Consider the following 14,283-nt stretch of genomic DNA (forward strand, 5'->3'; position numbering starts at 1 on the left):
TTGCAAGACACCACAAAATGTAAGTTTCAAAATCACAAACCTGCTACCAACATGTTCAGCACACCAAGGACACTTGGGTTTAGTGGTTTGAGACTCGACAGCCAGTTAGCATGATTGTGGTCACGGACTAGTTTCAATGAGACACTCTGGTCAAAGTTTCCCCAAATATCCTCATACCGGTAATATCCCGACAGAAGTCTGAAATGAAGGGTACACAAGAAGAAGTACTGTCTCAAATTCTCTCTTAAATTGATCCAAACCAATGCTCATAATTCTTACCTCCCCTTCAACCAACTGCAGTACTAGGTAATCCCCACGTGGTGAGGACACACTTAGGATGACACCGTTCTGGCTCCTCGGACGGATCTCAATCAGGATGTCTAAATCAAGGCCTACTTTGAACGTATCCCCTGGAAACAAAGTTGTTTGTATCAGATAATGCCAGTATTTATAGGCGCGGAAATCAGAAGAGGGAAAAACAAAAATTGAGCAAATTACTGAACATCAAATCAAACATCAAATAAGAGCAAATCACAAGAACATGTAAGAGACTGGCTTCCGTGGTTCTGATGTAATCAAAGGTTTGACCTTGGAAATTGCTTTATTTTGATCCCCACTTTCAAGAAAGTGTAACACAAAAACACACAAAAGATCAACAAGCAGTGTAAACAGTTAGTACAGTTATACTTACGGAGATTGAGGTATCCACCAGCAGCTCCAAAGAATGCACCAATTTCAACATTAGGATAACATGGCTGTGTGCTGAATGTTCGTGTTGGCGGTCCAAAAAGGTTTCCATTGATTTTGAAGTTTCTGATGCATCCAACGAAGCCCATCCTTGCGATCTCCTAGAAAAAGGAAAGGAGGTGAAAAGTATATAACATGGCAAATGCTTCCGAGACAGTACCCTTGACTTATTCTCACCTGGTACTGAGCATTGGACAGATGGCGGCAAGTTACTGAGCAATCGGAGAACATTTCATGCACAGAATACTATGCTGTACATTAATTGAACACCTGGTACAAAAAAGTACTTTCTGAGACTTACCGCTAAGTTCCCGGTGGCTGCCTTAGCAGTATCGTCAGGCATACCACCGATATAGAAGGGCACAGCAATATTAATGGACCTTGTGTTACCAATAGATACACCATTATACACAGCTTGATCATCAACGGTCAGGCGCCCATTCTTCTGTTCGCGCCAGAACACAGCCTGTAAAGGAGAGGGTATGAGGAAGAGGTGCAGAAGGATTCTGGAGTTCAAAGAACAAACGACTCTACATTGTCTAGTTTTGATCTAAGGTCACTTGTCTCCATAGCCAAAGTCCCGCCACAAAAATAGCCTTTGTGTTAGTGGAGCAATCTCTTATGCTCACTAATATCAATACACACTGGACGTTATATCAAACCCTGGAATTAATTCACAATATGTTCATTTGAGAAAACTATCCTTACCCTATGCCACTTTCCATCATTGAAAGTTTTTGTTGATGGAATGATGGCTGGCCCGCTACCAGAATTAAATGCATACACCAGATCTCCATCCCTCATGATAAGATAGATATAGTCTGTGTGGCGATCATCAGACACGTAGAATAATAACCCATCGGTAGCGGTAGTTTTGAATTCACAGCTGAACTCTGAGTTGATACGGAAGTTTCCAGGAATTCCATCATATTCATTCCTGCTCTCCGGTTGGAAACCAAAACGTGTTCCGCTTGCAGTACCGCTGGCGTTGTAGGACGAAGCTACTGGGTTCAACACACACTGATCACTTTGGACTTCTGTCCCTGTTGGTAGAACTGGTACTAGTGGTGGTTCAATCGTTCCGGGTAGTTCAGTGGGAGCCGCAGGATCCTTGATCGGGCAGCCAGCGAGAGATGCACCAATTCGATCGCCAGGTGGAGCAGTGGCAAAGTTCACAAAGCTGAAATGAAGAGAGGAAACACCAATAACCCCCATGATGTCATTCTTAAATGAGATGACCTGAGATCATGCCATATTTATGGAAAGGTAATACTGAGAAAATCGCAAATCGATCAAAAATGACAACTCTACTCACTCTCCATTAATTGTAACATCTCCAATACAACCAATGAGACGAGCTAGTGTGGCACTGTTCAGGTCAACCATAGCATAATTACTCGGCACGCCACCAAAGTACAATTTGGACGTCGTCTTGATTCGTCTCTTTGTAAGGACTCCTTTCACCATTTCATGATCATCAATGTCCAACTGGAGGCTGCAAGAATAGAATATGGGCAACCAATGATACACAATGCAATACAATACACATATGTATGCTGAAGAGAAGAGATATTGTCATTCAAGGGACTACTGGTCAGCAGAATCAAACTAATGAACGTCCAATCACAGACCGAACTATCCTCCTGAAGTGAAATACATGTTAAGAGTTTACACCATCTTTGCTGCTCTTGCTATGACAACAATAGAACGGCCTACACCTACTTTGATCCATCCTTGGTAACTGTGAGATAATGCCATCGCCCATCATTGTACGTCGCGACCTTTGACTCAATCACCTTCCTCTGTCCGTCTATCACAGCCACCATTACTATTCGACCATTTACAAGTGAAACGCTGAATGAGTTACTCTGAAAGAAAGGAGAGAAAAGAAACGTTCAGAGGGAAGCCTTATTATTTGATTGGGTTCGGTTTCTGTGTAGAATGCTGAATGTGTAATGGTCTGGTCAGTTCCAGTGACTGTCCCGAGTTGGCGCCACCGGCCGATAGCCTCGGGGTGGCAGTAGCCGGGCTCGGAAAAAGAGTCTGGGTTGTAGAAGCGACCGTCTGAAGTGAGCGCTTGTTTTGTATTAAACTATAAGTCAATAAAGTCAAGATTACCGAATTCTAAAAGTTTATGTCAAGTAAGTTCCCAGTTAACCGGCAAGCAGAAAGGCCGGACGTTTTAAATGACCATGTTAACTTACCTGATCATCGTTGGCAGCATAAAGCAGCAAAGCTTCCTTTTCTAGAGATTTGATTTTCATCGTCGCATCAAAGTTACGATTGATGTTAACGACTGGCATGGAAGCAAATCCTGACTGTTTGGCTGAGAAGGAGACAATGCGAGCGACCTAAAAAGACAAGTTATCAATTTAAGATCAATTGGTCTGTTCAATCAATTATAGTGACACGCAGGGTCGCCGTTTAGATGAAAACAAGTGTTGGACTCGTCACATATGTTGGATAAGCCTGGACAGCTACATCCATAAACTATTCTCAGCTGTCTGAAATTCAGTCGTCACACTTTTTGACACAAAACTTCATGTTAGCCATTTATAAACATCCACTAATTTCTCAGTTCTTGACAGTTGTTGAAAAACGTTTTATATCCATGTTGATTGAATGTCTGTTTACCTGTTCAGGGCAGCCAGGAATGATGTTCTTCGCCCCGATGTTGTCATTGAGATCGCGAGCAACTCGACTCAACTGGACGTCCTTGATGCAACCAGCAAAGCCCATACTTGTCACCGCACTTGAAAGAACAGGCATAAAACAGTATAAAAGACTGATATCAAACAGCAACTGCAATAAATCAAACTTGAAGTAGCTTTGTTTTCATCAATCTACCTGTAGAAGCATAGCTATGAATCAAAAATGTAATCATGTAGAGTATATCTGCAGGCCTATACATGTAGATTTCAAGTATTACTGCTCCATATTTCCAGTTCTTTATACTTGAAATCCATATGGCTATTCCTGAAAACAACACGGATCCTCAAGAAAGGAAATCCAAAGTTTTCCAGTCGAACTTACTCAAATTCATAAATTGACGTTCCACGATAACCACCAATGAATATTTCATCATCAATTGACAACTGCGTCAAGTCACCAACAGATCGACCTTCAGCAACCTTGACATCGTCGACCTTCAACAATCCATTCTGGTCACGTCTGCTCGCATCAACAGAATGCCACTGCCCATCGTTGTACTTCTGGGTGGACTCAAGCCGTGCCCTTCCACCTCCAAGGTCAAACTGGAACAACACTTTACCATCACGTAACTCGATCGACAGAAAGTCTTTTTTGTGATGGACAAAGAACATGAGGCCATTGTCGCTGTATGTCTTGAACATGAGGTTGACCTGACTCTTCCGATGAGGCCTGAAGCGATCTTTCTTCAGGACGACATAACCATTGCCGTTAAATCGGAATCCATTGGTTGGAGCAGCCTGAAGTGAGTCCCTGAAATACAAATGACAATCAAATGTATCAATCTGAATTTGTCTGAATATGTAAGAGAAGACATATTCAAGCTCAACTACATGTATCTGAACAGCAAAAATGTTGTTAACATGATCTGACAGAACTAAGTGAATGACATTACATGACACGTGAATGAATTAGCAAAGAACCTGAAGTGGTACAGACAGATTAATGTCCGATTTCAATAATATATCAAGCCGGAGAATATATTATTACGATGAGATATGACTTGAAGCAGTGTTAGGTTGGATTCTGTGGCTCAAGTGACACAAGACTACCCATCACCACCAAGAAAAGTTGTCATTGGTTACAAACAGAATGATATCAGAATTCCCGGGAAACCAACTGTCACGTACAACCTGCCTGGCATTTACTTGCAGGCCATGTAGGCTACAGTACTGGAACTCAGTTCAGACATAAAAACAAGAATGAAAAGGGTAAATCGTCTAGGACAGGTTGGAAGACACACTGGAGGTGGGATACATTGTTTTCACATGGGGTTTTCCAAGTCTGCAACTTCAGAGGGTGGATATTTTCTGGGTCGATTGGAATTTACCACCCTGAATTACAAAGAAGACGGTCAACAAACTCGTATTTCCGTTAACAAAACAAGTACCCCATTGGTCACAGCGTGAAGAAACCCCATGTAAAAACATTTTGCTAGCTGAACTGAAATTTGGTAGGTTAAGGATCGCGGATAGGAGAGACGGGTGATTATTTACTTTGTTGCACACATTTCAATGTGAATTTACAACAATGCTGGTCTGAAGATAACTTTGTATGATCTGTCTGAGCATTTTTTGATAAGAAATATAGAGGCTCGGACGGAATAGGCACTCATGGATGAAAGAGATAAGGGGTGGTGTGCACTGAAAGGACAACAGCTTATAGATACATGTACTGTAAACCGGTTAATGATCACAACCAGTTTTGGCTTCATGAACATTACCCGGTTTACAGCAATCCACAGCATGCAATATAGAATGGGTGCAAGCAAAAAACAAAAGATGCCAGATGCATTATCTGGCAGGTATGTGATCATCCTTGATCAACAATACTATTGTGCTGTGCGTACCTTGGGCTGAAACAGAACAGGTGAAATGAGGCAGACGTTAGTTTGGGTGAAACTAAAATCGGGAATGGCAAAACTAAAAGTTCAGTGGCTGAAGGCATATCAACATTTTAAGTTCTGTTTAGCATGATGTTTAGAGAAGCAAGTGTCAATCTGTTTGTTTGTGAGCAGTAGGGTTTGTTAGATCGAATGGTGTGGAAGCTACATTCTACAATACTACCATCTACAATAAACATGTCACCCTACACAGACATGCTATACTTGATAACAACACGTTCTAAGAAGAGATGCCGTGAATGAAACTGGCTGAGCGAGAGTGCCTCCTTTATTACTCTTTCATACAAGTACTCAACACTAAGCCATTCAGTGCAGCTCTCATGCTATCAATGAAGCTGTGAACTCAATATCATGCCAAGTTAGCAACTCAATTCAAACAAAAATATCGAAAATGTAGGTGCAAAGATAACAAAAACAACATGATGAAGAAAGATAATTTGGTGAGCTTGGTAAGCTACACACATGTTTACAAATGTAAAGCCCAAACTCATCAGCAATGACTTCTGAATATTCAAATCTCCCTACCTTTCAATGCATCCATATTTGTTGTTGTCTCCCTTGACATGGTTCCAAAGACCGACTGGTATGCTGTCAAACAGCACATCCTCCATGCAGCCTTCGAACCGCCGCTGACCAACCTCGGCTGGAATCTGGAAGGGGAGCACACATTAGGAGTCTTTGGAGTAAGAGCAAGATGTCTGGGTAAAGTCACAGTCATTAGGCCTACATGTAGGCCTATATGTATATGCTGACCTGTTAAAATATATCAAATTGCTTATTTTCTCACAAAACAATGAACCTTGGTTTGGCTATCAATCATGAACAGATCACTCTTGAATCTCTCCCTATTTCGATGAGATGAGTCGTTTTCACATCAGATGCAGACGTCCCACATCCTGTCAACACTAACCTGGACACCAGCTGGCACACCACCTATGAAGAACTTGCTCTTGTACGGATCGAGTTCAAGGACAGCCATAGTTCCAGGTGATACCCCCTCATCAACCACGTCAGGCTCTTCTGCAGTTCTTACAGTCACCTTACCACTGCGGCCAATTCTGTAAAAGTCAAGAAAAGAATACATAAATATCCATGGTCAAGAGCATGAAATGGGTCAGGAGAAGACTTTGAGGTAGACCAAATTATATCTACATGTATGATTGAAATGACAACTTGAGACATGATGGTCTTTAAGTTCATCATAAGTCAAGCAAAGTTGACACAAGTTGTCAGATAAATAACATGACTAACCTTTCCACACTGACTTTGTGCCATTTGCCGTCATCAACCGCCTTGCTGCTTCGTATCCGAGCGGGCCCAGAACCGAGGTCATATTTGAATAAAACATTGCTGTTCAGGATCTCAAGGGCCATGTAATCATTCTGGAAGAGACAGGCATACATTACAGCCTAACTCTTTTAGCTCTTTACTACATCTGACATGCAGAAATGGTAAGATAATGATAAGAGGAGCAGGCTCTCACAAACAGAGGGTCATTTACTGCCTTGCCAGTCAGCCATTTTGCATGGTTGTGCAGGGTCCATGTTTCAAGTCACAGTCCACTTGCAAACCAGAATAAGAAACTGGATCAAGGTAAAATATTTCTGTCCTTACTGATGGTGATGGGTCTCTCTGGTCAGGCCCGACATACATGAGGAAACCATTGGGTTTTGTGGTCTTAAAGAACATATCCAACTTTGTGAACGATCCGGCTAGGTTCAGGTTGCTTGGGTTCCTCGCCTGGACCGTGGTGTTACTGTAGAATCTCATAGCAACACGGATCTGAAAAGACACATAATACATCAGTCAATTTACCGAAAGAGAAGTCTTTACTTCATCGAAAAATAGCTATTGTTGAACATGGAACTAAGACAGATTGCACAAATGAGTCTTGAAGCAAGTTTTATCGGTGTTGCTGGTCTGTGAAGATGATTAATTTCATAATTTGTCCAGAGTCTAGCACTCTGTCGAGAAGCACAAGATAACGAAACTCACCCTGTTTGCTTGGCCTCGGGTTAGTGCTATCTTCTCCTTCAGAGAGGAGATATTAGCGGATAGGTCAAATCCGAATGTGTTGACTCTGTTTGCATAGATCTGAAGGCGATCGAGCAATTTGGTGGCATCAGGGACAACACTGCGCACTTTGGTTACTGAAATCAAACATATGGTACCATTTAGATTGTGACAATAAATCAGGCAAAACACAAAGTGTTTACAAATTGAAATCTAAATTTCCATTGAATTCTGAATATTACGTCTCAGTTTGGATGCATTTTCAACAAGTAGCAAGTGGTGGAAGCTCAATGAGTCAAGCAGTATTACGAGGGGCAAGAGTGAAGGAATATCTTCTGTTTTGAATGTCCATGAATGTCTTACTCAAAATATAAGTCAGGCCGACTGTCATTTCAAAACAAGAGTGTCCTTCTGAGAACCCAGAAGAAGATTTCAAATTATACTGACTATGTGCCTCAGCAGCATTCATATGGTCGTTGGCCTCATCAACAGCGAGTTTGATCTTCTTGCTCCTTTCGAGGTCCTCCTTGATTTTGTCACGGATGTTGTCAATCTGTGTGGTCACCTTGTCGGAGCGGGTCTTTGCATCCATGGCCCTCATAGCCGCATCATTGGCAAGTCTCGAATAGCCATCTGAAAACAACATGAACCTGGAGATTATCATCTGTGTTAAAATGAACAACAATTTGCCTTAGAAAGACAGTGTTTGTACGGTACATTTGGTCACAGGGAGCTAACGCACTACTTCGCCACATCAGCACTTACCTGCTGGTAACATATTGAGACCTCTTTCGATGTCCATCACACCAGTTCGGACCTGTTCATTCTTGTTTTCCAACTGATCTACCTTCTGCACTGCTCGGTCAAACTGATCTTTCAATTCTCCATCTACTTTAGCCTTCAAGGCCTTGGCTCTGTCTAGCAGATCTTGGCTTCTTCCTTTTGATGTTGTGGCTCTCGTATTAAGACCACTTGACTGGAAAAAAACATGAATATGTGATGGCTCACCATGGCAATTTAGTTCTGAAGGCAACAAATCATAGAGAGCAAGCAGTTATCCTGAATACAGCAAGAAAGTTTTAAATGTTCTAAAACATGATGTCAAAAAGATCAGATCTAAACATGAAGGTTGTAAAAAGCAATGCAATGTTGCCAAGGTGATAGAACTGTCCAACTCACCATATCCAGGGCAATACTTGTGGCATTGATAGCAGACATAGCACCATCTTTAGCATCGCGGATGGCAGCAACAATGTTCTCATAGGCCTGGGCTGCCTTCAGAGCATTTTCAGCCTGCCTCTGGGTGTCTTGGATTAGACTGAAATGTAGAGAGTGGTCATGTTTTCTACTGATAAACATCCAGGAGGACACAATTTGGTTGTTTGCTTCATGGAGAGACAACATAGAAGTCTGGTACAGTGTGTAAACAGTTGTACATTGTACCTAAGGTGTTTAGAAGAACTACTAACCTCTTCAGATAGTCAGCCTCTTGTTCCAGCTCGAATGCATGGTCAGTGGCATTGTCAACCAGAGGACGAAGCTCATTGTTCGACTTGGCCAAGTCCAATGCGAAATTCCTCAATCGTTCCATTGCATCATCTAAATTGTTAGACTCGTTAACAACATTCTAAAAAGAAAAAAAACAAAACCATTTGGATAATTGTACTCGAAGAACAGAGCGGCACAGACTACAGTAGAGGTTAAAGAGTCAGACTCAATCCAAACATTGTAGGTTCGACTAATGGGCACATCGTGACCTACACCTCTTCCAGAGATAAACTGACTCCGTCAATAACCACAATCGGTGCCCATTTGAAATCACATGCAAAAAAGTCCATCAGACTGAATGCAGAAAGACCTGCAGTGGTGTACTAAGCTCAAGCTCTACCCAGTCATCCCCCAAATGAATAATCCCTCAGCCATATACTGATAATACCTTGTAGTTGTTCTTTGCCTCGTCCAAGTAGATCCTGGCAAGACGTAGCAACTCCTGCCCCATCTTCAGTGTGGCATCAGTCATGTCCTGTGCTTCGTTGATGCGCTCTACAGTGGCCTAAAAGAAAGATTTAGAACTTTGTTAACTTTAACCAAACAGTGAAGACATCATGTCTCCTCAATCTCACTTTTCGTTGAGTTTATGACCGTTGGTCGTTGAGTTTATGACTTGGTTCTCTCGCAAATCTAACCATGACTTTGCCTCGTAAACTTACAGCAATTCTGTTGAGATACGCTTGGTTCCGTTGATTACTTCGTGTCGCCATCGTCGACGTCTGTAGGGATTCGCGGCTCTTCTCCCTCAGATCGTTCAGTTTGTCATCAAATGTAGCAAGTTTCTTGTAAACATCGTCATATTTATCCATCTGCTCCATGGCATCTTTGTTCAGGTTCTTGACGCGTTCCAATACTGGAAATAAGCAACAAGCCATAATCAGGATCTGAGTTGTGTGGCGATTAGTTGACAGGGACATTCTAGTGGGTAGATTGAGCAGTCCCCTTCATAACTCCTGCACAGAGTGTTACCAGACTTAACCCAAAGAAAACAGTAAAAGCAGTAGTTACATCTAACATAACTGAAAATCAGGAATGTTTCCCATTTTGTTTGCCATTTAAAAAGCTAAAAGCACCGACAGTGTCGAATTTCATTTCATGAGTGTCTCAAGCGTACACTGATGATATAACATCTGGTCGGAATCTTACATTCAACAGCCTTAGTAAGTTCATCCTGAGATCCCGTTGCCTTCGCTGCAAAATCACGTCCCTTGATTTCCTTCAGAATAGCCTCAGCTTCAATCAACAGCTGGTCAATATTTGTGTCACGGATTCCATCCTCCATTGCTTTCAAGATCTCACCGACGTAGTTTACCGCATCTGAAACAAAGGCGAGAAACATCAATCAATTTGTAATTGCCATGGCGCAACTTTCAAGGCAAAATAGTCCTGTTCAAATGCTTTATTATGCAAGAGCCGGAGAGCTTAATGAATTAAGCAGGTAGGCAGGACATTATCAATGTCACAGAAAATTATATTTCAAACATCTCCCATTGATGCCCTGGAAGACGCACCTGTGCTATGCAATGAAAAGAGCTGAACACATACCATTGGTATTTGCCCGAGTCTCATTCAGGATCCGCATCAAATCAAGGCTGTCGTTCAACGCCTTCTCAGCATCAGTCGTAATAATCACAGATCGTGTCTTTGTGAATTTAACCTAAAAGACCCAAGAAGTACTGGAGTAAAACATAATATTGTAAGTAAAAACAAGGTCACATTTGCTTTCACCTCATTTCCCAAACAAACGTTTGTCCTTCAATACAAGAAGAGGAAGGCCCTACATGTACCAGCAAGACAATGATTCATTTCAATACATACTTTAGTGACCGTATTCTTGGCGATGTTCTGCACCTCTATCAGGAGTCTTTTCAAGTTTGTCGTATCAATCTGGCTCGGATCATAAACCATGTTGTCAACGCGTGGCTGCAAAAGACAACATCAAAGTGGTTCTGAAATAGTTCTCACTAATTTGGGGTCACTCACTTACTCACTCACCGACAGACAGGCATGGAAAAACCATTTGGCACAACAAGTGTAAAATCGACCTTCTTTGTTTCAACTGGTGACTGTTTCATCTTATCCCTCAACTCTTTTTTGACACAAATATAACCTTTTTTAAATCAGGTTTAGCAAACACCATGACAAAGTAGGACCAAAACCAAGTGAGTATTTCAGTTGCTTACCCTAAGTTCGTTGACTGTATCGTTAATCTGGGTCAATCTTCGCATGGCAAACACGCCAACAGAGACATCTTCAAGGTCGGTATACCTGGCCGTTAGGTTGTTGATCAGGTAATCAATGTCATGCAGCAGGAGGAAAACACAATTGTCACACTCTGAAAATATCAATCATTATTCACGTCAAGATATTATCATTTCACTGTTTCTTCAAAATATCCACGAATGTGTCAGACATATAGTTTGGGACTTAAACATCTGCGGGTTGCTGCACAGGGAAAGAGAAATTTTCAAAGCCGACCGGGGTTCCACTGTATCACTCTACCTTGACATCCCTGTCCTGGGACCATTATCCAGCCCTTGATACACATGTTACAGTCACGTCCAGTGTGACCTTCTCTACATCGGCACTCTCCGGTAACCCTGTCACAAGTTGTTGCTCCAATACCCAGACACATACACTCTGGAAGAGGAAGCATTCATAGTGAGGCAGATCAACAAATTGATGAATAAAACCATTGACATGTTTTTCAGGCTGGCCCCATTTCCACCTTCATGTTTTGTTGCCAGAGAGAGTTGACCTAGGTGATAATTTTGACAAAAGTTCTCACCCTTTCTGACATTGTGGTAAGCCCCCTCTGTCTTCCTGACCTTTGCCATGATGTGCTGGGAATCATCTAATATGACCACACAGAATTATATCACTCCTAAAGTTATAACCATAAGAAAATTGTTACAATGCTCAATGCACACTTCTTGAAAGGAAACAGAAACAGATCCCCAATGTAACTTGGCCTTACCTTTGCATCCATCAGGTCCGTAATCCCAGTAGTTTTCTTTGCACTCATTACACTTCTTTCCCCGGACTCCCGGCTTGCAGCCGCATAGGCCTGTAGTCCCGTTACATTGCGGACTAACTGAACCTGCTCCACACTCGCAAGGCTTACAGCCGTTACATTCATCGAAACCATAGGTATAAGGCTGAAAATGATAGAGAAGAAGTCACAACAAAGAAGAGGGATGGCGTTTCTCATTGGTGCCATATTACCAAGACATAGATTTCAGGACTGATGAACGAGGCAAGAATAGTCAGGAAAAGTGGTATTTAGCGGCATTCAGGACTTGACCAAAACTGCTATCAGGAATCAGCATAATCTACAGAGGGACATATCACACACATCAAGAACTCTACCACAATCAAAGAAGGATACCACACTCTCAAACAAGGATTGCTTCAGGCATTTGAAGAACAAAAAGAGGACTTACAGCGCATTTATGGCAGTCTGCTCCAACGACGTTCGGTAAGCAGTTGCAGACACCGTTTCTGTCATCACAGAACTCTGTTCCACATCTGTTACAAGTACAAGCTGAAACAAAGACAACACAAATTATCAGGTAAAGATGGAGACCTTATGGAGTAATCACGAAACAGTACTGATATCTTGTCAAGAGTGAGTGGCAGATTCCGATCAGGACCTGCCTGCAGTACACAGGGAGGACTGAAGAATAATGGCAACAAAAATACTTAATTGAGATATTGCACTTACTTTGACATTCCTTATCCACCAAGGCATCCCCATGTAGCCATTCTCCACACTTGTCACAGTTCGGTCCAGTTGTGTTATAAAGACACTTCAGGCATTGACCAGTCAGCGGGTCACAACTCTGGTGGTCATTCACATCAATGTTTCCACTGCATTGACAAGGTTGGCAGCTACCTCCTACCACACTTGGATTACCGAAGAATCCACTTTCACAGCTGGAAAATAAGTTGAATGATAAAGTGCTAGAAGATTTACATGTCATCATTCCCATAAAATCCAGACTGAATGCTTTCCAAACACTTGGCTGAATTCCTAGTAATGCACTGTCTTTATGAGAGCAACCACTGTAGCCTGCAATACTGACCGGAGAACTTCTGGAACGTCATCAACAGGAATTGCTGTACTGGCACTAACAATGGCTGGAGGATGGAAGTTCTGTCAAGATATATGTTTGGGGATGTACAGTCATAAAGCTCTAGCTACTCCTCGGATACAAATTAGAAACTTACGCATCACATCTTGGGCCAGAATATCCAGGAAGACATTCGCACTTCAGGACAACATCTCCATCGATGACCTCACAGGTTGTGGCAAAGCTAGAAAAGAGAAGAATTCATTGTCAGAGAAAGATATAAAGCACACTTAACCTGATATCAAAGTCACTTTTGGCTTGGGTTGTTTTGCAATGATGGGTTTCCTGACATGATTGTGCCAAACCATGTAAGGCAAGATGAGAGCAAAGTCACACGTATGTTCGAGTATTCCAAATGGGAATTCTTTCCCGCAAAATCACTAAGAGTGAGGGACTAGGTTTATATAGCTGAACACGGTCAGAACTGTCATCGAAAGAACAGGGAGTATCTCTTACTTGTTGTCAGGGGTGGCCTTGGGACAGGCACAAATCTGGCATCGCCCAGTGTCCTTGTTCTTATAGTATCCCGTCTCACACTCCTCACAATGGAAGCCCTTGGTGTTGTAACGACAGCCGATACATTCTCCCGTCTCACGATCACAGCGAGATGCACTACCGCTACAGTTGCACGGCATACAGACGAAGCCGGTTCCATTGCGGTGTTTATAGTAGCCTTCAACACATTCCTGTAACAAAGATGAAAGTGCCAAATGGAGTAATCATTCTAGCATGATATTTTGAAGTTTGAACTATAAAGAAGTCCTTTTCTAATGATAAACGTCTTTGGTCTCATATTGTGACCACCTCTCTAACGGTGGAAGCCAATGCTTGGGAATAACTTCATACAAATAGAAGTCAATTTGCCCCCAAAATAACACAAACGTTTGGAGAAACAGAGTAGGAGTAAGAACATTAAGCACATGTTTTTACCTCACATGATGTCCCTGTGTAGCTCGGTGGGCAGTAACACTGTTCTACATTGCTGGCCTCTTGTCCAGGGCCATCAGGAGTGGCCGAGTCCAGACGCACATCATTCAAACTGAAAAAAGACTTCAAAGAGATTTTAAATGGGAATCAACAGGTTATGGCATGCTGGTAAGAGATTATCACCGATTGTTTGAACACATTCTTCATAATCCAGCAGGACTGTTTTGTACTTGCACCTGCGTTTTGTCATCAGCAATCCGACTTGCATTTTATAGTCGTCGATGAAGTAAAATTCTAATT

The 14,283-nt window shown here is 42.1% G+C and overlaps 1 protein-coding gene across 1 annotated transcript in view; it reads right to left on the minus strand.

The window, feature by feature from the left end:
- The window catches only part of LOC135485972 (laminin subunit alpha-like), a 33,538-nt gene that overhangs the window by 3,127 nt on the left and 16,128 nt on the right, over window positions 1-14,283 (minus strand). Inside the window, exons 31-61 of the mRNA XM_064768405.1 lie at window positions 13,987-14,095; window positions 13,513-13,742; window positions 13,154-13,240; window positions 12,648-12,859; window positions 12,367-12,467; window positions 11,901-12,081; window positions 11,426-11,563; window positions 11,107-11,258; window positions 10,742-10,846; window positions 10,469-10,580; window positions 10,070-10,240; window positions 9,583-9,776; window positions 9,309-9,425; window positions 8,842-8,999; window positions 8,552-8,690; window positions 8,138-8,348; window positions 7,820-8,005; window positions 7,355-7,509; window positions 6,974-7,141; window positions 6,611-6,741; window positions 6,270-6,417; window positions 5,885-6,009; window positions 3,781-4,209; window positions 3,382-3,499; window positions 2,952-3,098; window positions 2,470-2,615; window positions 2,063-2,242; window positions 1,456-1,927; window positions 1,049-1,213; window positions 692-848; window positions 280-410 (exon numbers count right to left, since the gene is read on the minus strand). Of these exons, the coding sequence (XP_064624475.1) occupies window positions 280-410; window positions 692-848; window positions 1,049-1,213; window positions 1,456-1,927; window positions 2,063-2,242; window positions 2,470-2,615; window positions 2,952-3,098; window positions 3,382-3,499; window positions 3,781-4,209; window positions 5,885-6,009; window positions 6,270-6,417; window positions 6,611-6,741; window positions 6,974-7,141; window positions 7,355-7,509; window positions 7,820-8,005; window positions 8,138-8,348; window positions 8,552-8,690; window positions 8,842-8,999; window positions 9,309-9,425; window positions 9,583-9,776; window positions 10,070-10,240; window positions 10,469-10,580; window positions 10,742-10,846; window positions 11,107-11,258; window positions 11,426-11,563; window positions 11,901-12,081; window positions 12,367-12,467; window positions 12,648-12,859; window positions 13,154-13,240; window positions 13,513-13,742; window positions 13,987-14,095 (5,275 nt within the window). The remainder of the gene's footprint in view (window positions 1-279; window positions 411-691; window positions 849-1,048; window positions 1,214-1,455; window positions 1,928-2,062; window positions 2,243-2,469; window positions 2,616-2,951; window positions 3,099-3,381; window positions 3,500-3,780; window positions 4,210-5,884; window positions 6,010-6,269; window positions 6,418-6,610; window positions 6,742-6,973; window positions 7,142-7,354; window positions 7,510-7,819; window positions 8,006-8,137; window positions 8,349-8,551; window positions 8,691-8,841; window positions 9,000-9,308; window positions 9,426-9,582; window positions 9,777-10,069; window positions 10,241-10,468; window positions 10,581-10,741; window positions 10,847-11,106; window positions 11,259-11,425; window positions 11,564-11,900; window positions 12,082-12,366; window positions 12,468-12,647; window positions 12,860-13,153; window positions 13,241-13,512; window positions 13,743-13,986; window positions 14,096-14,283) is intronic.

The sequence above is a fragment of the Lineus longissimus genome, chromosome 4 (genome assembly GCF_910592395.1).
Source record: "Lineus longissimus chromosome 4, tnLinLong1.2, whole genome shotgun sequence".
In the NCBI taxonomy this organism is placed as follows: domain Eukaryota; kingdom Metazoa; phylum Nemertea; class Pilidiophora; order Heteronemertea; family Lineidae; genus Lineus; species Lineus longissimus.